The 26,338-nt window shown below is 38.8% G+C and overlaps 1 protein-coding gene across 1 annotated transcript in view; it reads left to right on the plus strand.

The window, feature by feature from the left end:
- The window catches only part of DROSHA (drosha ribonuclease III), an 88,020-nt gene that overhangs the window by 30,360 nt on the left and 31,322 nt on the right, over nucleotides 1–26,338 (plus strand). Inside the window, exons 11-16 of the mRNA XM_032626573.1 lie at nucleotides 2,503–2,589; nucleotides 4,876–4,962; nucleotides 12,271–12,342; nucleotides 13,936–14,017; nucleotides 14,975–15,049; nucleotides 25,966–26,219. Of these exons, the coding sequence (XP_032482464.1) occupies nucleotides 2,503–2,589; nucleotides 4,876–4,962; nucleotides 12,271–12,342; nucleotides 13,936–14,017; nucleotides 14,975–15,049; nucleotides 25,966–26,219 (657 nt within the window). The remainder of the gene's footprint in view (nucleotides 1–2,502; nucleotides 2,590–4,875; nucleotides 4,963–12,270; nucleotides 12,343–13,935; nucleotides 14,018–14,974; nucleotides 15,050–25,965; nucleotides 26,220–26,338) is intronic.

Consider the following 26,338-nt stretch of genomic DNA (forward strand, 5'->3'; position numbering starts at 1 on the left):
ACCCATTTTTTTTGTACCTAAGGACACTGTGTTGTGAAAACCACTTCCATGACTCTTTGTGGGTTACATCCCCTTGGCTGCCACTTCCGTCTTGCTGGCGATAATGATAATTGTGTGACCTGACTTCTTATAATGAGCCCCATGATGTGGCCTCTCTTGTTTCAGAGTCCTGTCATCCCTGCTGCTGTAACCGCCTCTCTTACAATCAGCCCTGGCCTGCAGAGGAGGCCACCACCGATCGTCCTAGTGACGCTGGTGCCCCTTCACGAGCACATTCCTTTTGGCCTTGGTCAATGGCGTGTCCTCTGGGCCTTCCCATGGAATATGATTATCTGATAATATTTTTCAGTCATAGATACTATATCCATCCCAACGTACCCATTTCCTTGAATCTCTGAATTCTTCCTCCTCTGTCGGTCACTGCAGTTTTGGTATTTTCACTTTACTCAGCACGGGCCATCGCTTTTTCATGCTTTTAGGAGGTGTCTTAGTAGGGAGTTCTCAGCATCTCCTGACATCCTTGAATCCCGAATGCTCCCAAGTCAGTAAACTCTTCCCTAATTAGCTGTATGTTCTGTTCCTTTTGATCGAGCACTCCCAGCATCTGGTCGTGTGTGGACTCCTGCTGCCGGCACGTGCTGGTGCCAGCTGGTTCTTACAGTTCCTTTGGGATGTTATGTCTCCTCTCAGCACCTTCCCAGCTGTAAAATGTGAAACCAGTTATGCAGTGAAATGACCCTAATTACAGGTCTGTTGTGAGGTCGGGTGTCGGGAGAGTGAGGACAATGTTGCCTTCAGGGGCTTTCGTTGTCTTCAGACGGGTGAGTGCTTGCTCTTAATAGACAAGGATGGGCCACCTCTGAAGAGGCAGAAGGGTTAGAGGCGTCTGAGGAGTCAGAACCTGTATGTCTCATCCCGGGTTTTCATACCCCTGACCTTGGCATAACAGACCTGCCTTGGTTGACTGTTAATTAGCCTTTAAGTTCCACCCACTTGGACAGGTAAGCCCTGGGCTTGGTCCTGGCGCTCTCTGATCTCTCACTGCAGGTGGTAAGAGCCTCTTGGTGTGCAATAGCAGGCTTTCACATCTGGCTTCTAGCTGCCTTTCCTTCTCTGCTGCTGCATTTCTGTAGAGCAGTGGTTCTCTTAAGTGTAGCTCTCCAACTAGTATCAGCATCACCTGGGGCCTTGTTAGAAATGCAGATTCTCAGCCTGCCTCAGCTGCTGACTTAAAACTTCTGGGCCTGGGGAGCAAGCAATCTGAGATCACACTAAAGTTTGAAGAGCATGGTAAAGCATCAGTGGTGCTCGGCAATAGCCATCCATCCCATTATCCCTACAGCTACCGGTCTCTCATAGTTTTAAACACCTGGTGCATTGCACCTGCTTCCACTTGTACAGTCTCCCAATTCAGCATCTTTGAAAGTTTCAATTGGCGTGTTATCTGGTGCCAGGGGCTGTGTGCTCCACCAGCCACCGTGATGGGTTCCTTTCTGCCAGTTGGATGGTAAGTGATTCAGCTCCAAAACCCTGTCTCATCTCCTGCTTTCTTGGATCACTTCTGGTGCCAACTGTCACACGTTGGATTCTCCAAAAGCAGATGCTAAGATGAAGTTTGGGGTGCATGTTTCTTAGGGATCTTCACCTGTGAGAGGAAGAGGATATTAGCAGCATTGGATAGACGGATTAGTCTAACTATGAGTCAGCTCCAGCAAAGCCCCTGTCAACCTGGTGCTGATCCAAGGAATGAGTATTGCCCATTCAAGTTGGGCTGGGGGGCTGGGTTTTTGTACCTCTGCCTCGCTCACTACACGCCAGACATCAGGTGAGGGGCCTCTGCAGTTGACACAGATCCTGAAGGAGCCGACAACTGGAGACTGCTGTCCATGCTGTTCACAGTAGGCAGCAAGTCCTTCCTTGAAAGATGGTCTGGGTCACCCATCGTTGTGTCTGTCACAATGTACCCAGTGATTCCACTGATGCTTCTGTTGCTCGCTGTTTTCCTTTTCCCGTCTTAAGCTCTGTGCATATTCTGTCCACCACCTCTGTGCTTGCTGCATTTCTGGTTCTCTCTATTTTTATTCAGCATATTTAACCCTTTCACTTGTTTCCCCTTCCTATTATAACCTACTGCTGTTACTTCTGAGATTATTTTTCTTGCTTTCTGGGGTTTTTTTTTTGTTGTTTTTTTAGTTTATTGAGAGGTTAGCCAAAGGTCAATTATTATGTTATTTTAAATGAAAGGAAGATAGTCATGGAAATTCAGATCTAGAGAGATCTATATGTTGTATTGTACGTGAGTTGGTGGGTTGAATGCATGACCAGCAGCCCATTTTTATCTATCTAGTAATGGTAAAGTGAATACTGTCCTTCCCTTCCAGTTTGTGAAGGAACACACATACCACCTCTTTTGTCAGATGCGAATCTAGAAAATACAGTCTATTTTTAAATAACAGTATTTTGCTACTTTACTCTTAAACTCATTTTTATTTTTCCCCTCAGGCCATCAAGCCCTGTCGTCCTATGACCAACAATGCTGGCAGACTTTTCCACTATCGAATTACAGTCTCACCTCCTACAAACTTTTTAGTGAGTTCCTAACAAAATCAGGTTTCATTTGTTTAAAAATGTAGTAAATATGTTCTATGTGTGTACATAGGTTAAAATGTGAATTGGTTAAATATGGATTCAGTTCTTAAATGTTCTTTCTTTTAAAAACATTTTATTTTTATGCCAATAAAATTGACCTTTATCATAATGACTTATTTTTGGCTTCCTTTCATTATACTACTTTCTGTATCTTTTTTCATTTATATTGTCGGTACCACATAATAGCCAGTGAATTATGGAGAGCTTGTTCGTTGGAGCTATGGAGTTGGAAGAATGCAGAGAACGCTTGTGCATCTCTTAAAAATCAGCTAATAGCTTATGCGTTATCTATATATTATGACCATAGTATTGCATATATGACAGTGATAATAATACCTAATGTTTGTTGACTATGGTACTAGGCACCATTCTAAGTATTTGACATGTATTAAGTTATTTCACACAAAAAAATCGATGAAATAGGTATTATTATCCCCACTATGCAGGTGAGGCAGTCGTCCATGTTTTACAGATAAGGTTAAGCAGCTTGCTCTAGATTATTCAGGCAATAAGTGGCACAGTGAGGACTTGAGCCTGGGCAGACTGACTTCATGGTGCATGGCTGTATGCCATTCCACTGTGCCGTACTGCCTTTTCACAGTACAAAATTAATTAATTCTGGTTACTTTTTTAATTAAGAGATTTCAGTTTCAAAATTAGATTATTAATATTTTAACAACTTTATTGACATATAATTAATATACCATAAAACTCACCCATTTAAAGTATATATTTCATGATATTTAGTCTTTTCACAGAATTGTGAAACCATCACGTCAGTCTAATTTTAGAACATTTTCATCATCTCCCAAAGAAACCCTGTACTTACTAGCAGTCAATTCTTTCCCACCCCACAGCCTTCAGAAACTACTAAGGTACTCTCTGTCTTTATCATTTGCCTATTCTAGATATTTCATATGAATGGAATCATAGAATATGTGATCTTTTGGCTTCTTCCACTTACCATAATGTTTTCAAGATTAATCCATGTTGTAGTATGTAACTTCATTCCTTTTTACGGCCAAGTAATATTCCGCTGTATGGACATACTGTATTTTATTTATCCATTCATCAGTTGATGAACATTTTTGTGGTATCCACTTTGGGGCTATTATAATAATGCTGCTGTGAATGTTTGTGTACAAGTTTTTGTGTGGATGTATGTTTTCCTTTCCCTTGAGTATAAATGTAGGACTAGAGTTGCTGGGTTGTATGGTAACTATATGTTTAATATTTGGAGGAACTACCAAACTGTTTTCCCAAGTGGCTGTACCATTATCATTTCACTAGAAGTTCTTTCATAATATTTAATTTAGACCAGCTTTGTTGAGTTATTCAAATGGGAAGTAACAGTAATATTGGAAAAACAAATAATACGCATTTGGATATTCTTTATTTCCCCCCCCCAAGTTCTTCGTGTGTGTGTGTGTGTGTGTGTGTGTGTGTGTGTGTGTGTGTATAAATGTTTAGAAGAATAATGTTCAATACCTATGTAAAAAAACATGTCTTTTAGGTTTCCAATCTTGATAATTTGTTCCATGTTTAGCATTTAGGATTAAAAATGGTGGGCTATAAGAATGGCATGAAGAAAAGAATCTCTTATGCTTAGGTCAACATTTGTATATTTTAATTAGATTCAATTTGTAGGTAATTAAGATCTTTGACATTATGCAGGAATTGATTTGTTACAGTGTTTAATGGGTTGGCTTCTTCTTGGAGGGCCTGGGAATGGAGCTGTGAGGGGATGAGCCTCCGGCACCTTGAGTCTTTTCAGAGCCTTCCAGGCTGTTGCTAGTTTTGACTGTTGTGATGCTGAGTCTTCTCCACTTGCTTTGATTCAACTGTGCCATTATGTTGTTCTTGTTAGAGCTTCTGTTAGTTCAGAAATATAGCTTAGTAAGAACAGGACTGGTAGTATTGTGGGATTAAATAAAACAAGTTCCTAGAAAATGAAGCCATGTAGCTAGCCTTTTTTTTCTTTATGGCACCCATAATAAACATTCTTGATTGTCTAGTATATAAATATTACTGAAGCTAGAGAGTTCCACCAAGCAGGAGAATTCTAGCTAGAATTAATCCTCTGTGTAAAGTTTCTCCCTGGTGTTTGGGAAAACGTTAATAGAAGTCCATACATTTCACCTATTTGTTGCTTTGTGTGTCCTGATGGGTTTCTGCACATGCAAATCATGTCATTTTTTCATATTTTGTGTTTCTGTTTGCTTTCAGACTGACAGGCCAACTGTTATCGAATATGATGATCATGAGTATATCTTTGAAGGATTTTCTATGTTTGCACACGCCCCCCTGACCAATGTAAGTATATGCTGATCAGCTGGCTTTCTCCTTCCCTGAGCCCCCTTCCTTCCCTTCACTCTTTTTTTTTTTTTTTTTTTTTTTTTTTTTTTACACAGCGCTAGCCGCTGGGCAGGAGAAGGCTCCCTTCACTCTTTCTTTCTAAAAGTCAAAGGAAATTTCTTTTCATCTGACTTCTAAGTAGCAATTACTTTGCACCCCTCTACCTGAGCTGCAGGAAGTCAGCGGCAGTGTGTGTCAGGTGGCAATGTGACATCTGTGCTAATGAGTCAGAGGTTTGGTCCACATTAAATGGTGTAAGTAAACATGGGTCAGAATAACATTTTGAGAGTGTGAAAGATTGAAAAAGAAGGATAAACTGTGGAGTAATGTGTCAAAGCTATTTTGGGTTTGGTGTCCTTCAAAAGAAAGTTGGAAAGTTTTAAGGAGAAGCTATTATTTAGTCTCTGAGCAATAGGTAAAGAAATAGAGCTTGTTCAGGACATCTGGAGCTTGAATTAACTTCATACGTTTTTGTGCTTTTGAATCCCAGGAATATGTCTTCTTTAAGACACTCTGACATACAGATCCATGATATTATATAGGTATTGGTAATCGATTTGTTGGTAATCGGTTCAAATGGAAGTTCTGTATTTGTAAGTCAAAATCTTTCTGTCTCAAAGCTGGCAGTCATGGGAATTGTCTTACTTATTCTGTGTTCCAGTTGGACGTAGAGTGGAATTCACTGGCGGCTCAGGAAGGGAGTGTAGAGGTATACTTGAGCCAGTCTAGATGCTGCTATAGAACTTACTGAATTACAGCTATGGTGTATGTACATCAAAGTAGAATGTTCTTCAATCCTTTCTGGTTTGGTTAAAAGAAATTACATCTGCAGTTTGAGAAGTTATTTTAGTACTGTTTACTTAAACTGTGAAATTCTGTTCCATTGGAGAGTAAAGAAAAAATCTTTGCCTAATCTTGCTCCTTTCGATTATTATTTTTTATTAGCAGACATGATTCTATAGTAGTGATATTAATTTAAAACAGATTGTTTTCTTAATGAGATTTTCTTTACGCTACAGTATATTTTATCCTAGAGAATCTTTTTTTTGAGAAGATGATTACACTGTAAATGTAAAAATAAAATCATTTGATAATACACATCACATCTATCTCTAGGGTGGACCATAATATAGAAAGGGGTGTAATATTGGACTTCTTTTTTTTTGTTGAGGTATAATTGACACATAATGTTATTAGTTTCAGGTGTACAACATAATAATTTGATATTTGTATATATTGTGAAATGATCACCATGATAAGTCTAATTAACATCCATCATCATACATACTTACAAAGTTTTAAATTGGACTACTCTTTTTTTTTTAATTGAAGTATAGTTGATTTACAGTGTTGTGTTAATTTCTGCTGTACAGCAAAGTGACTCAGTTATATGCTGTAATCATTCTTTTTTTATATTCTTTTCCATTATGGTTTATCCCAGAAGATTAGATATAGTTCCCTGTGCTATACAGTAAGATCTTGTTGTTTATCCATTCTATATGTAATAGTTTGCATCTACTAACCCCAAACTCCCAGTCCATCCCTCTCCCCTCCCGCTTGTCAACCACAAGTCTGTTCTCCATGTCTGTGAGTCTGTTTCTATATTGTAGATAGGTTCATTTATGCCACATTTTAGATTCCACATATAAGTGATATCATATGGTATTTGTCTTTCTCTTTCTGACTTACTTCCCTTAGTATGATAATCTCTAGTTTCATCTGTATTTCTGCAGACAGCATTATTTCATTCTTTTTTATGACTGAGTAGCGTTGCATTGTATATATGTACCATATCTTCTTTATCCATTCATCTGTCAATGGACGTTTAGGTTGTTTGGACTATTCTTAAACAATCTTTATGAAGAGACACTGGGAAGTTTTTGAATTTTGAAGGTTTCTTATTTTATTTTTTAAAATGTCTCAGTTAGGCACTCAAACCCTTTGTTACACCAAATCTCATAGTCTTAGAGTTGAAAAGGCCTTCAGAAGTCATCTAGTCCAACTCCCCCCTACATAATACGTTTCTCTTTTTTTTTCCTCAGCAGGCTTGCAAATACAAATAATTAGTTACCATGAAAATATTTAAAAATTATCTGTCTTATCTATTAATTGCCTACAAGTAAAACAGATCTCATTTAACTTTTAGGATCACCTTAAAGAAGGAAAGAAGTGTGACTTCAGAGAGGGTTTAAACCTTAGTGAATTCTACTTACTAGCTGTATGATTTGACATTTCAATTTTTATAAACCCTGATTTTCTCATCTGTAAAACAGACGTTATTAGTTGTGGCAGTCTTACTGGTTTTTGTAAAAAAATAAATGAGATGACAAATGAAAAGTGTTTATCATGATGTTTAATATACAATACATATTGGCACTAATTATTTTGGATAAGATGTCAGGCAGATGTGGATTTGAGTCTTCTAATTCTTTTTTTTTTTTAACTGATTCTCCATATTTATATGACCTTGGAAGAGTGATTCTTTGAGCTTTATTAAAGTTCCTCAGCACAGGGTTTGGCACTGAGAGGCCGCTAGTGCAAAATTAATTGCAGTTGTTACTGTTGTTGTAAAAGATAGGACTGAAAAATTCCTGGCTTCAGAGTATATTTTTTATAAATATTCAAGTTCTCAAAACTTGAGAACTTAACTCTGTAATGAGAAGATAAGCCCCATCATTTATGTTAGAGATGTTGATAAAATAAATCGAGTTTTAAGCTGAATGTTGTACAGTTCATAGGAATTAGATCCATCAAAGGCCTCTTGAATTTGAAATAGCCTCCCAAGAAAAAGAATTATTAAATCGCTTTACTGTTCTGATTCATTTTTTTGCTAGAGAGAGCTCATCAGCAAGAAGGGCATGCAAATGATGGTAATGTTAGAATCTCAATCCAGTCTAGTACCAACAAGTTCTCTTAAGGTCTTCTTGAATTGAAGTGGATTGAAAGCCTTGTTGGCTAAGTATAGAGCATTGTGGGAAAATTTTGTCCTTTTATGTAGTACATTTGCTGTTACTTACAATACCTGATGTTATTAGGGACTTTGACAACATAACTAAAATTACCTAGATATATGTATTACATGCATAATATTTTATCCCGTCCTCAAAAGCCCAAGGCAGCACCATGATCATTTCCCTGCTGCTTTCCATTTCCAGTGGACTCGCTGCCCTGGATTTAGTCTTTCAGTTCCTGGAAGTAGTAGAGTTAGAATGTAGAAGTTTAGGGAGGGTTTTTTTGTTGGTTTCTGGTAGGATGAGATAAGAGTTAGTGTCAAATCAGCATTCAAACGTGTTTTAAGAAATGGTAGTGGGCATTTATATTATTTGATTGGCCAACTGAGTTCTCAATCCACTGAGTTCCCAATATGTAGGAAAATGACAAGTCTCTTTGAGTCTTAGAGAGAGAGATGAAAGTTCGCATAGAAAAGGAGATTCTCCCTTTCCAAATTTGTGTGTCTGAGAAGGGCTCTAGTGGTACAGGTAAGAGCCCCAAAGAAAATACAGTGTGTATAAGAAAAGAGGTCAAAGAAGGAATCCCCCAAAAGTGATTTTAGTTGAAATAATGTGGGGAAAGGACTGAACTTGCATAAATCATCCAGCAGAGTTGCTGTTGCACATGGTAAAAGGAGTAAAGTTTATACTTTTGCTCTTTTTCTTGCCTCTGGACTATTCCCAAGGGCTCTGGTCCTTTTCTCTCCTGAATACACTCCTCGAGTAATGCAATGTCACTCACAGTTTTTCCTCCCATGCATGTTCTGACATTGATATTTATAGCTGTGATGTATGGCTCTGTGCTCCACACTCACATTTCAGATTGCCTGTTGGACATACCTACCTTGATGTTCCCTCAGGTACCTCACCCTTAACCTGTGTGAAACTGAACTCATCATCTTCTCTGCGTACCGAGTTTGAGGAGCTCAGGGGACACCCTATGAAATTCTTTGTATTAATGCCATCGTGAGCTATCTGGTCCCTTAGGCCAGAAACCTAGAAATTATCCTCTATTCTTTCTCCTCTTTCACTTCCACATCAGAACAGTCACTGTATATTTCAGTCACATCTCCTGTGTTTAAATTATTCTCCCTCCTTTTTGATCTTTTGTTCATTTGGCTTCTGAACTGTTTCGTTAGACTCCTTTCTGGTCTTCTGGTCTCTTGCCTTGTTCCCCTACAAGCCATTCCCACCCTGTTTACATAGCATCCCATCCATGTAAACTGTGATAGTCTCTCACTTAAAGTACTTGAATGACTTCTTGTTGCCATAAGGATAGCTCTGAATCCTTAACATGGTTTTTAAGATCTGCATAATATAGTTCATACTTTCCTTTCTAGAATTTTCTTACATCTCTGTCTCCATGCATTTCACTTCTGAAGAGCTAAATGACCTGTCCTTCCCCCAGCTCCCTTTTCTCTGTCTTGCTAGAAACTAAACACCTGTTCTTCCCCAGTTAATTTTCGGAATGACCTGGAAAATCCCTTCCCATCTTTGAAGACTCAACTCAAATGTTACCTCCTCTTTGGTTCTTTTGTACTTTATACTATTTTGTTTGCTTATTTGTTTTTTAAATGCACTTGTAAGTTATACTGTATCATATTCTGTTTATGCTTGTTTACATGCCTTTTTTTCTCTTCTAGATCCCTACCTTTTTATTTTTTACACCTTTATTGGAGTATAATTGCTTTACAATGTTGTGTTAGTTTCCACTGTACAACAAAGTGAATCAGCTATATGCATACATATATCCCCATATCTCTTCCCTCTTGAGCCTCCCTTCCACCCTCCCTATCCCACCCCTCTAGGTGGTCACAAAGCACCGAGCTGATCTCCCTGTGCTATGCAGCTGCTTCCCACTAGCTATCTATTTTACATTTGGTAGTGTATATATGTCCATGCCACTCTCTCACTTCGTCCCAGCTTACCCCTCCCCCTCCCTGTGTCCTCAAGTCCATTCTCTACATCTGTGTCTTTATTCCTGCCCTGCCACTAGGTTCACCAATACCATTTTTAAATTTTTTTTTATTTTAAATTTTTTATTTATTTATTTTTAAAATTTTATTTATTTATTTTTGGCTGCATTGGGTCTTCTTTGCTGTGCACAGGCTTTCTCTAGTTGCAGCAAATGCGGCAAGCGGGGACCACTCTTCATCGTGGCATGCAGGCTTCTCATCGCGGTGGCTTCTCTTGTTGCGGAGCATGGGCTCTAGGGCATATGTGCTTCAGTAGTTATGGCACACGGACTCAGTAGTTGTGGCTCAAGGGCTCTAAAGTGCAGGCTCAGTAGTTGTGGCACAGGGCTTTGTTGCTCCACAGCATGTGGGATCTTCCCAAACCAGGGCTCGAACCCATGTCCCCTGCATTGGCAGGCGGATTCTTAACCACTGTGCCACCAGGGAAGCCCTCTCCATTGTATATTCTTGCCTCCTTTGTCAAAGATAAGTTGACCATATGTGCGTGGGTTTATCTCTGGGCTTTCTATTCTGTTCTGTTGATCTATATTTCTGTTTTTGTCCAGTACCATACTGTCTTGATTATTGTAGCTTTTTAGTATAGTCTGAAGTCAGGGAGCCTGCTTTCTCCAGCTCTGTTTTTCTTTCTCAAGATTGCTTTGGCTATTCGAGATCCCTGCCTTTTTAAAAGGTAAGGGCTGGGACATATTTTAGAGTAACTGTGAATCTAACAGTTGTTAGCAAAGTATTTTAAAAATATGAATAATTGCACAAATTTGTAGCTCTCAAATATTTTTAAATGATTGTAGGAAGAAAGAAGAACTTAAAAATGAGTGGCCTTAGCATGTAACTTCATCTGGTTTAGAACTCATTACCATGAGAAGGCTGAAAATGGATCTCTTATTAACGTTAATTATGAATTTCACTCAAATTAGCCACCATCCTAAAAAAAAAAAAGAAAGCACCTAAGAGCTAAACTTCATTTCTGAGAAAAAGATTTCCAGTAGATGGCATTATAGGACTATTTGCTTTTCTTACCATTCCTTTTGCTGGTGGAATTAAAATTTGTTTCTTTCTGATTGCTGTGGTTTGTAAAAACGATTACCTTTATATAAATTCGTCTTATGGACAGATCAAGGGGCCAGAAAAGCCCACTTAACACATCTCTAGGGCTTCTGAGTCTATTATTTTCCCCGGCTAGTCAGCCAAGCCACTGCATTAACCTCACACCCTTCCTTTCTCAGTCCTTCGTTCATTCAAAAATATACTTAAAGAAAACCTATTAAATCTAGGCACTAGGCTAGTGTCTCATGATACATTGGTAAAGCAAGACAGATGTGGATTTATTTCATCTGAGCTTTCCTTCATTTTCACACATACCCTGAGTATTAGAACAGGAAATGAGAGGTGGATACCCAAGTGGCTTAGAGCTGGGGTCTAGAGCAAGAATTTCTAATTCACCAGCTACCTGCTTCCTTCGGCAAAATATCTGACGACTCTGCCTTCATTTCCTCCACTGTACCCTGAGAAGAGTAGTTGTACCTGTCTCACAGGGCTGGTTACATGAGTGACAGACAGTATGTGAAACAGTAGAACAGTGCCTAGCTCAATAAGTGGTAGCTATTATTATTATTATTATTATTATTTATTTTTTTTTTTTGTGGTACGTGGGCCTCTCACCACTGCGGCCCCTCCCACTACGGAGCACAGGCTCCGGGGGCCCAGCCGCTCCGCGGCACGTGGGATCCTCCCGGAGCGGGGCACGAACCCGCGTCCCCTGCATCGGCAGGCGGACTCCCAACCACTGCGCCACCAGGGAAGCCCTATTATTATTTTTATTACCATGATTGCTTTTGCTCCAGAGCCAGAGAGGCAGCATGAGTTGTGTCTACTACAGTGACTTATGAATCTATAGCTGATGAATTGTCAGCCTGCTATCCCTGCTTTGCCTGAAGAGCTGAAGATTCTGAAAGATTTTTAAAACCTGAGAAAACGAAGTATTTAATTGTGGTTTTATTAGTTCTTTAGAGGCAATATATTTGGTTTTAATGAGTTCTTGTCATGTTTGTGTTGCTGCTGCTAACACAGTTAATTGAGCACCAACGTTATGCAGGTTTCCTGTAGAGACTGGGCCAGCTGGGTTCTTGTTATTAAAATTCAGCAGCTGTGGTCAAGTTTCATGTGCAGTATTGTTAGCAGCTTAGATTAAGGTGAAGCTTTCTCATTTGGTTCGTGGCCTTCTGGGTTAGGTAGCAAACACATGTACAGTGTGAGCGCAGGAAGGTATTTTGAAACTGAACTTTTCCTCCTTATTATTGCAGATTCCACTGTGTAAAGTAATTAGATTCAACATAGACTACACGATTCATTTCATTGAGGAGATGATGCCTGAGGTAAGGGAAAAGATTATTTAACAGCTTGATGCAGCTTGCTCTTTTGTTTATTCCACACATATCTTTAAAGCATTGAACTTGGCCAGGTCTGGCTTTTTGCCATAAGTATACCCTTAAAGTATTGTGTTCACTATTGAAAGGACCAGTCGGATGTAGTCAGATGTAGCTTTAGGAATGAGGTTAAAATTCAGGTCGTTTTCCAACTTATTGACCTAGTTTTGAACCCATTTCTCCTTGTGCTGCAGCTACTGATAGTAGCTTCACATCTGTTTCTAGTTTGTTTTGGACAGGGGACAGCTTTTGGTTACTGGTCGTTATCAGATAGGAAATTAGAAAAGTGAAATTGAATCTGATAGCTGTTGGAATAATCTTATTCATTATCTCCAGTGACAAGATCAATGCTTTGTTCATTTTCCTTCCCATATATTTACACATTTTTCTTCCCATATATTTACATATTTTTCACTATGTATGCTCAGCAGCAGATTTATCTAAATATATGCAAGAGGTTTAAAATTCCAAAGCAAGATAAATGTGAATCTCAGAATGATTCATTGCCTGATCTTGAATTTAGTGCTGTCAACAAATCACACTAAGAAATAACAACTAGACAGCAAACAAGCTTGTGCACTTAACATTGTGTTGGAGTCGGGTCGATTTCCTGAGCCCCTGGCTCCTCTTGCAAACCTCGTTTAACGGTGCAGCTCTGTCGAGGGCAGCGGAGCACCCAGGGGGATTGATGAGCATGACACGCATGCTTAGTTTGCACCTATTTCATTCTGGGCAAGTCCTTGTTAATTCCACCTGTCTTTCAAAAAGAATTGAAGAGAAAGGACCGCCCCTTCATTCTTCTGCTCGGAAGGGCTTTTTTGCTTCCTTTTGATTTTTAAGGTCATAAGCCTTCATTTGCTATTGTAAAAGTTTATGACTTCTGGCATGATCTCACGCAGGGTGATTTATGAACCCCGAACAAAACAAGTAGGAGGAAGAATTATGAGACAAGTCTCACTTGCAAATATATCATCTGTTAAGCTTGTTTACAGCAGAAATTTTGGTACAAGGTTCTGTAGTTTGTCTTAGCCCTGTATTTGCCTTCATTAAGAATTGGAACTTTTTGGGCACAGAGACCTTTGTTTATGGTAACTTTGTAATAATAGTGATTCTGGGTGTATTTGAGGGGTGGAGGGAGCAGGGGTGGAGCGGGGGAGGTGCTGGGGACAAGCCTATCAGAGCTGGCTGCCCAGTGTGTGATCTGAATTAACAGAAAGTCCCTAGGAGATTCTGATATATTTTATAATTGGGTTAGAAAAATATGACGTAAAGGAGACTCTGATTTTTAAATTGCACATCATTTTATTTGTACATTGAGAAGGGCCAAGTTCACATTTTCTTAGGAATCCTAATGATACTATTGCCTACTTCATTAATGTTTCAAGCCAATGAGCTATTATAGGACGGTGACCAAACTAGGAAATTACCTTGTTTTAGTACAGTTGCAATAGACACTTTTTAAAACACTTGACTAGAACAAGCTGAACCTTGTTAATACATGTTTGCAGTACTACAGTGATTTGATTTTGGTTTATTTTTCAGAATTTTTGTGTGAAAGGACTTGAACTCTTTTCATTATTTCTATTCAGAGATATTTTGGAATTGTATGACTGGAATCTTAAAGGTAAATAATAGGATTTAAAGAAAAGTGCAGTGCTTATCGAAGAACGTTGTGGTATGTGTGAAAACTCTTATAAAAGTGGGGGAACATAGTTGAAATTCCTCGTACTTTTGAAATACCCAGGGAAAAGTTTATTATTCATAGGAGTGCGTGTTATCATTTGACATGAATAAGTTGTTATGGTCTTATTTTAATACAGTTGGACAGTGTCCATTACGGAAGATTACCATTAATTGTTACCTAACTGGTACCTCAGAAGATGGTAGCAGTTATGTTGAGTGACTACCTTGATTTATCTGCATTGGAGAAATCTCATTAGTTAATATTTTAAATCTATTGAACTTTACTGTAATAAACTTCTTCCAAGATGACAGTTTATTAAAACAGAACTTTAGTTAACCTTCGAAACACACACATACACTGTGAGCTACAGCAGTTCAAAACTTGATACTTGGTTCTTGGATAATAGTTCCCTCTTTTGGAAGTGCCTCTATTCCAGCAGACATTTATTTATTTTTAAAATAGTATATTGATGAATGGCTTTTCAAACCAAGTTTTTAATAGTATTTCTCTCTTTTTTTTCCCCAGTTGTATTGGTTAAAATGGAACGGAATGAAAACACAAGCATATTATATCATCCAATCGTTCATTTATAACAAAAATCTTTGTATCTTTGAATTTCTAAAACTAATTTTACCATATATACCATATACCGTATATAACCTTGGGGCATTCATTCTCCTTTTCGAGTGGTCTCTTCCCTACAGTCTTCATGGAATGTTTGTGGCAGTTACCACATGATCGATTTAGCTATTGAGGAGAAAGGGGTGGTTTTCTTATGTCCCTACTTGTGGTGGTATTTTTTTGTATTTATCATGACTCTCAGGAGTTAAGTTGCAATGTTTGTTTCCTAAGGTGGTTTTATTTACTTTTTCTTTCCTTTTCACTTGTTTGCTTTAGGTCCTTTGTTTGAAGACAGTCCTCCCTGCTGCCCAAGATTTCATTTCATGCCACGTTTTGTAAGATTTCTTCCAGGTAAATCTTTTGACTTGTCAGTGACCCGGTGAGATAGTGCATCTGAAAATAAGCCTGCCATTCTCCTTTCAGTCTTCAGGGACAACTTTCCCACCTCAGACACTTAATATCTACTTCTCAGGTCAGGCATGAAAATGTAAAATTATACATGTTGATTTGTACCCCTGCATAATTTACGGTAGCCCCAAGTTAGATGAGCAATGAGAAAATTGATTTATAAATTTTGAGAGTCTACTTGATAAAATATCATGCAAGTATTAAAATTAATATGGAAAAATGCATGTGGCTTAAAAAATGCATATAGTTAATTAGAAAACAATTATAAAATTTTATAAACAATATGATTAAATTATGCTAAAAATTACTGCAGTAATAGTTGTAGTAAGATTAGTATTATAGGTTTTTTTTTCTCTTTTTTGACATATACTTTTATTCATTTTACAGTAAAAAAATAATTTATTGTCTCATGAAATTAAAAATATATAAGTAAATATATAACTTTTATGTTTTTAAAGCAATATTTTAACTATTTTAAAACTTTTGTCAAGAGGCTAGCTGTGAGCTATGGCATTGTATTTAGTGTTTTTTAAAATGGTTGGGTTTTTAATGAAATGTTTGGACGCCTTTTTGTTTGTAAAGTCTTCACCATCCTAAATGAATTCATCCCTGGAATCTCATTCCCGTATCTCACTTTCTGGTGATATCCATCTATACTTCCACCCTCTCGTTCCCTTATTCCCTTTGCTTCTGCTTGACTCTTCTTTTTTCTCCTTGTGTGCAGTCATCTTTCCTTGCTTTCTTAAGTCCTGTCCTCTGACTTCTGTCTCAGCTCTAGTGACCTCAGCCCCTTGTGCTAACCACCACCTTGCATGGAAATGTCATTTCAACCATTTGCCTTTTCTTCTCTGATGTTTGGGCCACTTAGTGACACGGGAGAAAAAAAAATGGCCGCTGCGATTAAACTGTGGTTTATAATTTCAGCTGGGGAGCTTTTCAGCATGTAAGCTTTCTGCCCACGTTTACATATCAGCAGTTTCAGAAGTTCAGCCTCATGCTCGTGCTCTCCTCCTCATGCCCCTTGTCCTCCTGGACCCTTGCCTCCCTCATGCCTCAGAACCATCCCTTGAGCCTGTCAGATTCTGGGCCGTTCACAGCCTGGCTTTCCTTTGGTGCCCCACCTGCCTCTTACCTTGTCCCCACCCCGCTGCAGCTGCTCATGCCAGAGCCAGCCTGCAGAAGGCCAAAAACAGTGGACATGCTTCAGTTGAGTCTCCTCCCTAATGTGGTACCTGGGCTCTTGTTCTGGTCTGCCTGCTGGACTCTCCTTACTTGCCTTCTGGCTCTCTGATTCGTCCTTTGTGGCTTTTGTTTCTTGTCTTTTCATTCTAGTTTAGCTTTTCCTCCAGATTTTGTCCATGCTACCCTTTCCTCAGTCCACTCAGTCACAATGGCTTATTTTTATTTTAGCATGGTGTTAATCATATTTTTAGTATTGTTAATGTTCATTTTGTTTGGAAAATGCATTCAAAAGGTTTTCTCTTTTGGACATCTGGTTTTATTTCATTGAGAGGTCCTTTGTATTTTCTAAATATTTATTTATTTTTATTTATTTGTTTGGCTGCATCGGGTCTTAGTTCAGCCTGCCGGCTCTTTGTTGTGGCACACGGGCTTCTCTCTAGTTGTGGCACATGGGCTGTAGAACGTGAGGGCTCAGTAGTTGTGGCACACGGGCTTAGTTGCCCTGAGACATGTAGGATCTTAGTTCCCCCACCAGGAATTGAACCCACATTCCCTGCATTGGAAGGCGGATTCTTAACCGCTGGACCACCAGGGAAGTCCTGAGGTCCTTTTCTTCTTTTCAAGTGAATGCATCTATGATTTTATAATGGAGCTTTAGCAGTAAACTTATTAGAAAATTGTGTTAGAGTGAGTTTGTTGAAAAGCCTTTCCTTTCTGTATCTGTCTGCCTGTAGGCATTTTATGACCAAACAAATCTCTAAGAGAAAGTGGACATTTTTTTTTTTTTTTGAAAGTGGACATTTTAAAAATCATCTTAAAGAAGAATCTTATGTCAGATATTTACTTCGTGGGATTTCAAGTCTCACAAAATGTTTCTTGTAACTGTATAGGGATAACACTTAGGTTGTCAAGAAGGGAAGGGTCTATTGACTTATTTTTAAACGGGATTTACTTTTTCATTAGACTTCCTTTTGAAAATATACTTATTAAAAAAAACCCGGGACTTCCCTGTTGGCACAGTGGTTAAGAATCTGCCTGCGCTCTGGAGCCCGCAAGCTGTGCTCCGCAACAAGAGAAACCACCGCAGTGAGAAGCCTGCGCACTGCAATGAAGAGTAGCCCCTTTCTCTAGTAGCTCGCTGCAACTAGAGAAAGCCCATGCGCAGCAGTGAAGACCCAACGCAGCCAAAAATAAACACACAAATAAATTTATTTTTTTTAAAAAAAGCAAAACGCTGAAGGATATAGAAAAGTGCCTAATGTATAAAATGCATTTTGGTATTTGACGGCAAATTATGGTTGATTCATTTTTCACAATATGACTTCACTGAAAATCTTTAGAAAATGATGAGTTCAAAAGGAAAATACATTTTGATGTATATTTTCATTTTTTTCTGTTCATAACTTTTTTGCCTAGTGGTCATCATACTGAAATGTTTTGCATCCTAATTTTTAATAATTCATCAAGTAGGCAGATATTTTTAAAGATCATGATATGTAGTACCAAATTTCTTGTCAAAAGAATCATCAGTTTATGCTGCCATGGAAAATGCATTATTAGTCTTCTTCACGTTTTGGACTTTCCTTCCTTCCTCCCTCCCTCCCTCCGTCCATTCCAACTGTAGCTCTATGAGGCTAAGGAGTAAACAGTCTGTCTTGTATCACTACTGACATACTACTAAGTGGTGCACAGCAGGGGCTCAGTAGATACTTGTTTACTGACTTTATTTAATTGGTCATAATAGTGTCTTAGTAAAATATTCATGTATTTCATTACTAATAAGAGTGTGTTTTTCAAACATTATTTGGTATTGTCTCTCATTTTTAAAAAGTAAACCTTTGATTGAAGTAGAACACAAGTACTGAAAAGTGCATGTATCATACATGTAAGACTCAATGAATTTTCACCAAGTGAATATGACTGTGTACTCAGCACCCAGCTCAAGATTACCAGCATCCAAGAGCCCCTTTCCAGTCACTACCCAGCCCGTCAAGGTAGCCTCTATTCTGGCTTGAAAATACCATGTATTAGTTTTACCTGTTTTTGAATTATAAAAACTAGAATTGTATATTCTTTTTTGTTTCTGTTTTCTTCTGTATTATTTTTTTTTTGTTTTTTTGTTTTTGTTTTTGCGGTACGCGGGCCTCTCACTGTTGTGGCCTCTCCCGTTGCGGAGCACAGGCTCCGGATGTGCAGGCTCAGCGGCCATGGCTCACGGGCCCAGCCGCTCTGCGGCATTTGGGATCCTCCCGGATCGGGACACGAACCTATGTCCCCTGCATCGGCAGGCGGACTTTCAACCACTGTGCCACCAGGGAAGCCCTGTGTTATGTTTTTGAAATACCTATTGTTACAGTTAACTGTAGTTGGCTCATTCTCATTGCTGTATAGTATTATATGGTATGACTAAATTAAAATGTATTTAACCTGTCTGTGATTAATGGACATTTTGCATGCTTTCAGTTTTTCACTCTTTCAGGTAGCATACACGTGTTCACCAAACACTTATACATGCTTTTTGGTGAGCATATATTTATGCTTTTCTATAGTGGATATATACCTAGGAGCGGAAATTCTGGATGTGTTTATATTAAGCTTTGTAGATACTTCCAAACAGTTTTCCAAAGTGATTGTACCATTTTACCGTCCCACCTGCAATATGTATGAGAGTTCAAGTTATTCCACATTTGCACCAACACTTGGCATTTTTCTTTCTTTTTCAAGTTAGCCATTCTGATGAGTATTCAGAGGTATAACATTATGGTCTTAATTTTCATTTCCCTAATGACTAATGAAATGGAGCACCATTTCATATATTGACCATTTGGATGTTGTCTTTTGAAGTGCCTGTTCAAGTCTTTAGCTCATTTTTCTGTTGGGTTATATCTGCCTTTTTCTCATTTACTTGTAGGTAGTTTTTATATATACTCTATGTGAGTCTTTTGTCAGATATATATATTGCCAGTACCTTCTCTGTGATTGCTTTTTCACCATCTTAATGGTGATTTTTGGTGAACAGAAATTCTTTATTTTAATGTAGTGCAATTTACATATTTACCCTTTTTGCTTGAAGCCTTTTGTATCTTATTTGTGAAAACTTTGCCTACCCCAAGGTCATCAAGATACTCTTCTATATTTTCTACAAATTTAGGTCTATAATCTGTCTCAAATTTGTTTTTACAAATGGTATGAGATATGGGTCAATACTCATTATTTTCAGTATGACATCCAGTTGACCCAGCACCATTTTTTGAAAAGACCATTCTTTCTTCACAGAATTGAAGTGTTACCTTGCCCTTAATTATGTCGACTCTGTGTGTGTGTATGTGTGTGTGTGTGTCCGCACAAACAACACAAAAGTGTATGAAGTAAAAAAGTGAACACCGCCTTCTAGACATGTGAAAATGAATAGGTGCTATAAATGGTTTGATTTGTATTTGTTTTAACCTGTACAGAGAGAATTACGCTTTTTTCTTTAAGTGGGATAACACTAAATATGTTACATAGCTTGACCTTTTACTCAACTGTTTCGGACATCCTCTGTATAAATACACTGCCTCAATCTTTAACACCTGCATGGCATTCCATAGTATGAATGGACGTTAACTTTTTTGGCAGTTCCTCTAGTCATGAGTATTTTGGAGGTCTCTATCTTTCCTCCATTACATATAAATACTTCAGGAATAGTCTTGTGTATCTATCCTTTTGTATTTGTGTGAGTGTTTCTACAAGGTAGGGTTCTAGAAGTGAAATTATTTGTTAGGACAGTACGCACATTTTAAATTTGGAAAGAGTTGGCCAAGTTTTCTCTAGAAAGGACATAGTTGGTAGTTCTAACCAACATTTTTAACAGTACCCTTTTTCTATACATCTGCCAGCAGTGGATATTACTAGTCACTTGATAGGTAAAAAGTCATCTGATTATTATTATTTGCATCTTACTTGAACTCCTGTAGAATGAGCAGCTTTTATATAGTATTACATGGTCCTCTCCTTCTCATTTGCTTTTTGTTTGTATCAGTTTATTATACTATGTAACTGAAAGTTTATCAGTCATTCCAGTTTTTCTCTAGTTCCTCAGTTGACCTGCTTTGAAGACAGCTGTCTCAGTTGCTTTATACAAATTTATCCAAAGTTAAGCTTATAGTTTAAAGCAAGGATTATTCAGTGCAGGCTAGTTTACCAGAAGTCAAATCACAGAACAACCAGTTTATTGATATTTTAAGAGTTTTCTCAAATTTTTGTTTCTTTCCTATCCCTGCCTCTACCTCTAGTAGCCAAATAGTTGATATGAGCTCTCCTAGAGCCACCTGAAGGTTTTATCCTGACTGTAGTTAGGGCTGGGGCAGGGCATAATTCAAGTTAGGAAGGCTGCACTTACGGGGAAGCCTGTTCATTGTTTATATCATTGCTGTAGTAAAGCTTTGAGAATCCTGAATCAATTTTGCAAATCAGTTATCTAGCAGATTGATTTTTGGAGAAGTAATTCTTTAGGTATGGCTGACAGAGAGCCAGAGGGTGGGAGAATATATCAAAATTCCCAGGAGGGAAGTGTAGTTTGGAAAAAACATCAATTGATATAGCATCTTAATATAACTTTGTATTTGGAAAGTTTAGAAAATACTGTGTTGTTAATACAAATTTTCAAAACTTAAGATTATACAAAGATGTCTTAGTAGGAATATAAAGGAGACATGGTAATGAAGCTATATAGTTATTCTCAGTGTAAGGAAAGAGGAAGGTATTTTTATATTTCTTAAAATTGAGTGTTACAGCCTTGAGAAATACTCGTTTAACCAGCTGTATTCTTTTAAATTTTATTTTATTTTTTTTGGCTGCATTGGGTCTTCGTTGTGGTGTGCGGGCTTCTCACTGCGGTGGCTCCTCTTGTTGCGGAGCACGGGCTCTAGAGCGTAGGCTCAGTAGTTGTGGCACACAGGCTCTAGAGCGCAGGCTCAGTAGTTGTGGCGCATGGGCTTAGTTGCTCCGCGGCATGTCGGATCTTCCCCGGACCAGGGCTTGAACCCGTGTCCCCTGCATTGGCAGGCAGACTCTTACCCATTGTGCCACCAGGGAAGTCCCCCAGCTGTATTCTTAACACAAATTCCCTAGCAAATTGCCCCTACCCCCAATAACCATATAAATAATCAAGCAATATAAGCTGAGAGAATTGGGTCTCTAAGAAACAGTTTATAAAGTCTGTCAGTTCATTAATGACTGTCCAGATTCATTCCCCGAAACACAAACTCCAGTTTTTCCCAAATAATGAACCGTTGTCACAGTTCCAGTCCCAGTGCTGGCAGAATTCCTGCTAACCTTAGCTTACCCACTCTCATTTCTCACTTATATCATGTCCTATTTATCTCAGCCAACGAGATAAAGATTACTTCCTAGCCCTCAGTGACATAGTTCCATAAATCCCCAACATAAACATGTAGCAAAGACAAACCAAAAGAGCCAATTCATTAACATTAGTAAATTCATGGCAGTCTGCGAGCAAGTGGCCACGTTATTTATCCGCTTCAGAAAGTCATTCCACAAATATTTCTGGAGTGTCTTTTTTTGCCTGACTGGGTGTGAGGGATGCAGCCCTTGCCCCGTGGGCTCTGCAGGACTTTGTAGTCACGTCTACTTTTCCTTATATTTCCGTAAGGATTTCACCTCAGGTTATCTGTCCTGAGTTTCTGCTTTTTCACATTGGTAAATATCTATCTTTTTAGATTTTAGTTGCTATTTAAAATATTTAGCAGATTTCAACATGGATTTACAATTTCCCCTTCAGCATTACCAATTTTGCACCTGATGTGTGTATGTTTTTTAAAAAATTATTTCTAGTTCCATGCTGCTATAAAACTCTCCTTCCACATCAGCAGCTTTGCACCTAATCTAGGTAGATGCGTTCTCATAAGCATTCAGTGGCTTTCCTTCTGTCTCTCACAGGTATTCTTCTCCTAAATTGGGCAGTGCCCTTGGTTTGTAGGTTTAAGTGTTACTCCCTCCCACTAGCTCTTTGAGTTTTTTATTCTTTTCACTTTAAATTCAACGCCGCTACTCCTTTTCACTTTTATTTGAAGTGCCCTGAAGTCAGCCACTTGTAACTGCTTGTGGGGAGATTCTGGTGCCAGTGTGTATACCTGGACTTGCATATCTTTTCTCCTTCCACCAGGCACCAGCCTCCCCAAATAAAATCTGAATGTTTTTTTCTAATCCTCGCAGCAAAACAACCCTCTGCTGCTTATAGTATCCTAGACTCCTGATGTATCCTTATAGGCTTACAGTGCTCTTTAGTAACCTTAACGAATATAATGATTACAATCTAAAGACTATTTTACTCTTTCCTTGGTGCCTAGAATCTCGTTAGTGTGGCAGTTCTTCTCGGGGCTGTCTAGGTTTTCTTTATCCCTGTTGCCCTGTATGTGGACACGTGCAAGTGTAAGTCAACTTACTCTGACTTTAAGAGTTCTCTTGTCCACCTGGTCACTTCAGGCCCCCCTAGAAGCAGAGATTACCATGGGCTCAGACGGACAGGTAGGCATTATGACTATGCTGGGCTCCATAGCAAAGAGGGGAACATCATTGATTGAGAAAGACATGTCACGTGCAGGCGGATTAAAATTTCTATTGAGACAGACTGAGAAATATGCCCTTAACCATGGAAGTTTGTTAATCGAAGGTGATTCCTGGGTTTAAGGCAGATGTTTTGTAATGAGGCATAAAAAATTTTTACTGCTGTGAACAATAATATGAAGGGTAGGTAGAACATGTCCTCATGTGGGTTGATTGTATTTTGTACTTTAGTTACTTCTTTTTTTTTTTTTTTTTTTTTTTTTTGATAAGAATAACTGAAAAAAATCCAAAAGGAAGGTTAATGCCACAGCATCCATTTTTATTGCTTTTTTTTTTTTTTTAAACATCTTTATTGGGGTACAATTGCTTTACAATGGTGTGTTAGTTTCTGCTCTATAACAAAGCGAATCAGCTATACATATACATATGTTCCCATATGTCCTCCCTCTTGCGTCTCCCTCCCTCCCACTCTCCCCATCCCACCCTTCCAGGCTGTCACAAAGCACCGAGCTAATATCCCTGTGCCCTGCGGCTGCTTCCCCCCAGCTATCTACCTTACTACGTTTGTTAGTGTGTATATGTCCATGACTCTCTCTCGCCCTGTCAAAACTCACCCCTCCCCCTCCCCATACCCTCAAGTCCGTTCTCCAGTAGGTCTGCGTCTTTATTCCTATCTTACCCCTAGGTTCTTCATGACATTTTTTTCCCTTAAATTCCATATATATGTGTTAGCATACGGTATTTGTCTTTTTCTTTCTGACTTACTTCACTCTGTATGACAGACTCCAGGTCTATCCATCTCATTACAAATAGCTCAATTTCATTTCTTTTTAAGGCTGAGTAATATTCCATTGTGTATATGTGCCACTTAGTTACTTCTTAGACGGTTATTTTTTTTTTTATGAGACTCTGTGTCTTTAAGAGAGCTCTGTTTTCAGAATGTTATGTGCAAAGATTCCTCTAGGAACAGTTGTGATTAGTCATCATTAGCCAACTTGCTTCTTGAAGGCCTGGAGCTTGTGTTTTTGTTTGTTTGTTTGTTTGTTTTCCATAATTGCTACATGGGACCACTCATAGTGCCTGGCACGTGATGGTGAAAAACATGCTCCCGTCTGAGAGTCAAGTCCAGAGCGCTTCCCGTGCTCTGTAAAGCTTGGCAAGGTCTGACTTCCCTGCTGCCTCCCTCACGCTCTCCTCCTCCTCACTCCATCCACGCTGGCTTCTTGGCAGTTCCTGGAACACATCAATCCCACTGCACCTTAGGGCTTTTGCTATGTTTTCTACCCAAGACAACCCGCTCCCAGATAGCCTCATGGGGCTCCTCTGCTTCTTTCAGGTCTTTGCTCACATGACACCTCTTCAAAGACACCTTTCCTGACCACCGTTTTATGTGTAGTTGCCCAGTTTGACCCTTATTCATAGCAGTTATCTCTGATCTATTATTATGTAGTTGTTTTTTATTGTATCTTTCCCTCCGCTGGAATATAAGCGTTTTTTTTTTTTTTTTTTTTAGAAGATGTTGGGGGTAGGAGTTTATTAATTAATTAATTTATTTTTACTGTGTTGGGTCTTCGTTTCTGTGCAAGGGCTTTCTCTAGTTGTGGCAAGCAGGGGCCACTCTTCATCACGGTGCACGGGCCTCTCACTATCGCGGCCTCTCTTGTTGCGGAGCACAGGCTCCAGACGCGCAGGCTCAGTAGTTGTGGCTCACGGGCCTAGTTGCTCCGCGTTATGTGGGATCCTCCCAGACCAGGGCTCGAACCCGTGTCCCCTGCATTAGCAGGCAGATTCTCAACCACTGTGTCACCAGGAAAGCCCATAAGGGGTTTTGGCTATTTAACACAGCTGTGTTTCCTAGGCCTGCTACATGATAGGTGCTTGGTAATTATTGAATGAATGAATGCATATTTAGAATTAATGAATGAATGCATTCCTACATATATAGTGGCCCTGTAGCAGCAATGCCATCTAATTCCAGAGCAGCATCTGAGATGGAAAGACACAGATCAAAAAGAAATTTTGTGTAGGCTTCAGTTCTTAGCCCATAGCAACTTGAATTAAAATCTTTTATCTTCTTCCATTTTCTAGTATCCCAGATTCCTTGGCTGCCATGAACTCTTCTATCTAGCACAAATAGGACCCCCTTGTTTATTCCTACCCATCTCCACCATCTTGGTCCCCTTGTTTCTCCATGAAGTGTTTGGTCCTATACCACTGTTCCTAGCATGTCTCATGACCTGGGAAGGGTAGTTATTGTTCTCTACACCTTCAGGGCTCTTGTCCTTCCTTTGGGTGGGACTAGGCAGAGAAAAGGTGGTTGTACATGCTGGTCAAGAACCTAAGCCCAAAGAGAAGGCAGAAGCCTGTGAATCTGAAATTAATGCTCACATTAGATCAATGTCTTTGATTCATCAAGTACCAGATTAATTGATTTTTTCCAAGGTGCTTTCATTATGTTCTTTGTTGTTTTTATCCTCTGTAATTGGTAATATATGCTTCTGTAAGTCTCAGAGTACTTGGTATTTTTTCCATGTACTAACTCCACAATGATTTTCATGATATTAGTACAAGCTCTTTAGCTCTATTTCTCATGGCAGGTGCAGCACATTAGCACCAAAAAATTAGACCATAATGCAACGATAGCTTACTGAAAACATCCATAAATATCTCATAAAAGCTTAGAATTTCCTTAAATCAGTAACATCACTGTCAAAGAGCTTTCATCTGTTACCCTGTAGAGAGTGATAAAATACTTAAAACATAACACGGTTCTGTATATTATAAACTGTGGTTCTTTACATTAGGTGGTTTTAAATTTATTTAGGTAGGCACCTTTTTTATATTCCTACCTTACATATGGGCCTTTTATCATTTATAATGCCATCGTTGCCATTTTAGTAAATAAGGTAGTTTATGAGCACCATTCATGAGTGAAACAAATGGCTTTCCTGTTATTTAGCACCTGGTTAAACAAAGGTTTAATGATGTAAATTCTGTACTGCCTTTTTAAAAATGCTCTCTTCTCATTGTCTCGTTTTTCCTTATTGGGTGGATGACTGGCTGTTAATTGAGTAGCCCTATTTTTCCCTCTCTCTCCACCGTCCCCTAAGACGGAGGAAAGGAAGTACTGTCCATGCACCAGATCCTCCTTTACTTATTACGGTGTAGCAAAGCCCTGGTTCCCGAAGAGGAGATTGCCAATATGCTTCAGTGGGAAGAACTCGAGTGGCAGAAATATGCGGAAGAATGCAAAGGCATGATTGTCACTAACCCTGGGACGGTATGTGCTGGTGTTGACAGTCAGAGACTGAATCACCTTCGTTTCAGGTTTGAGTGTTTTGCAAAAATGATAACAGAACATTTTTAAAGATTTAGGTACTCATTGCTTCTTGTTCTTTGAGAATTTTTTTCCTTTAAATATTTAGTAAATAAGAAAAATATAATGTAGGCATATTTAGTAATTTCATCTGCTTAGTAAATTTA

This window comes from Phocoena sinus, chromosome 3, assembly GCF_008692025.1.
Source record: "Phocoena sinus isolate mPhoSin1 chromosome 3, mPhoSin1.pri, whole genome shotgun sequence".
Lineage (NCBI taxonomy): Eukaryota > Metazoa > Chordata > Mammalia > Artiodactyla > Phocoenidae > Phocoena > Phocoena sinus.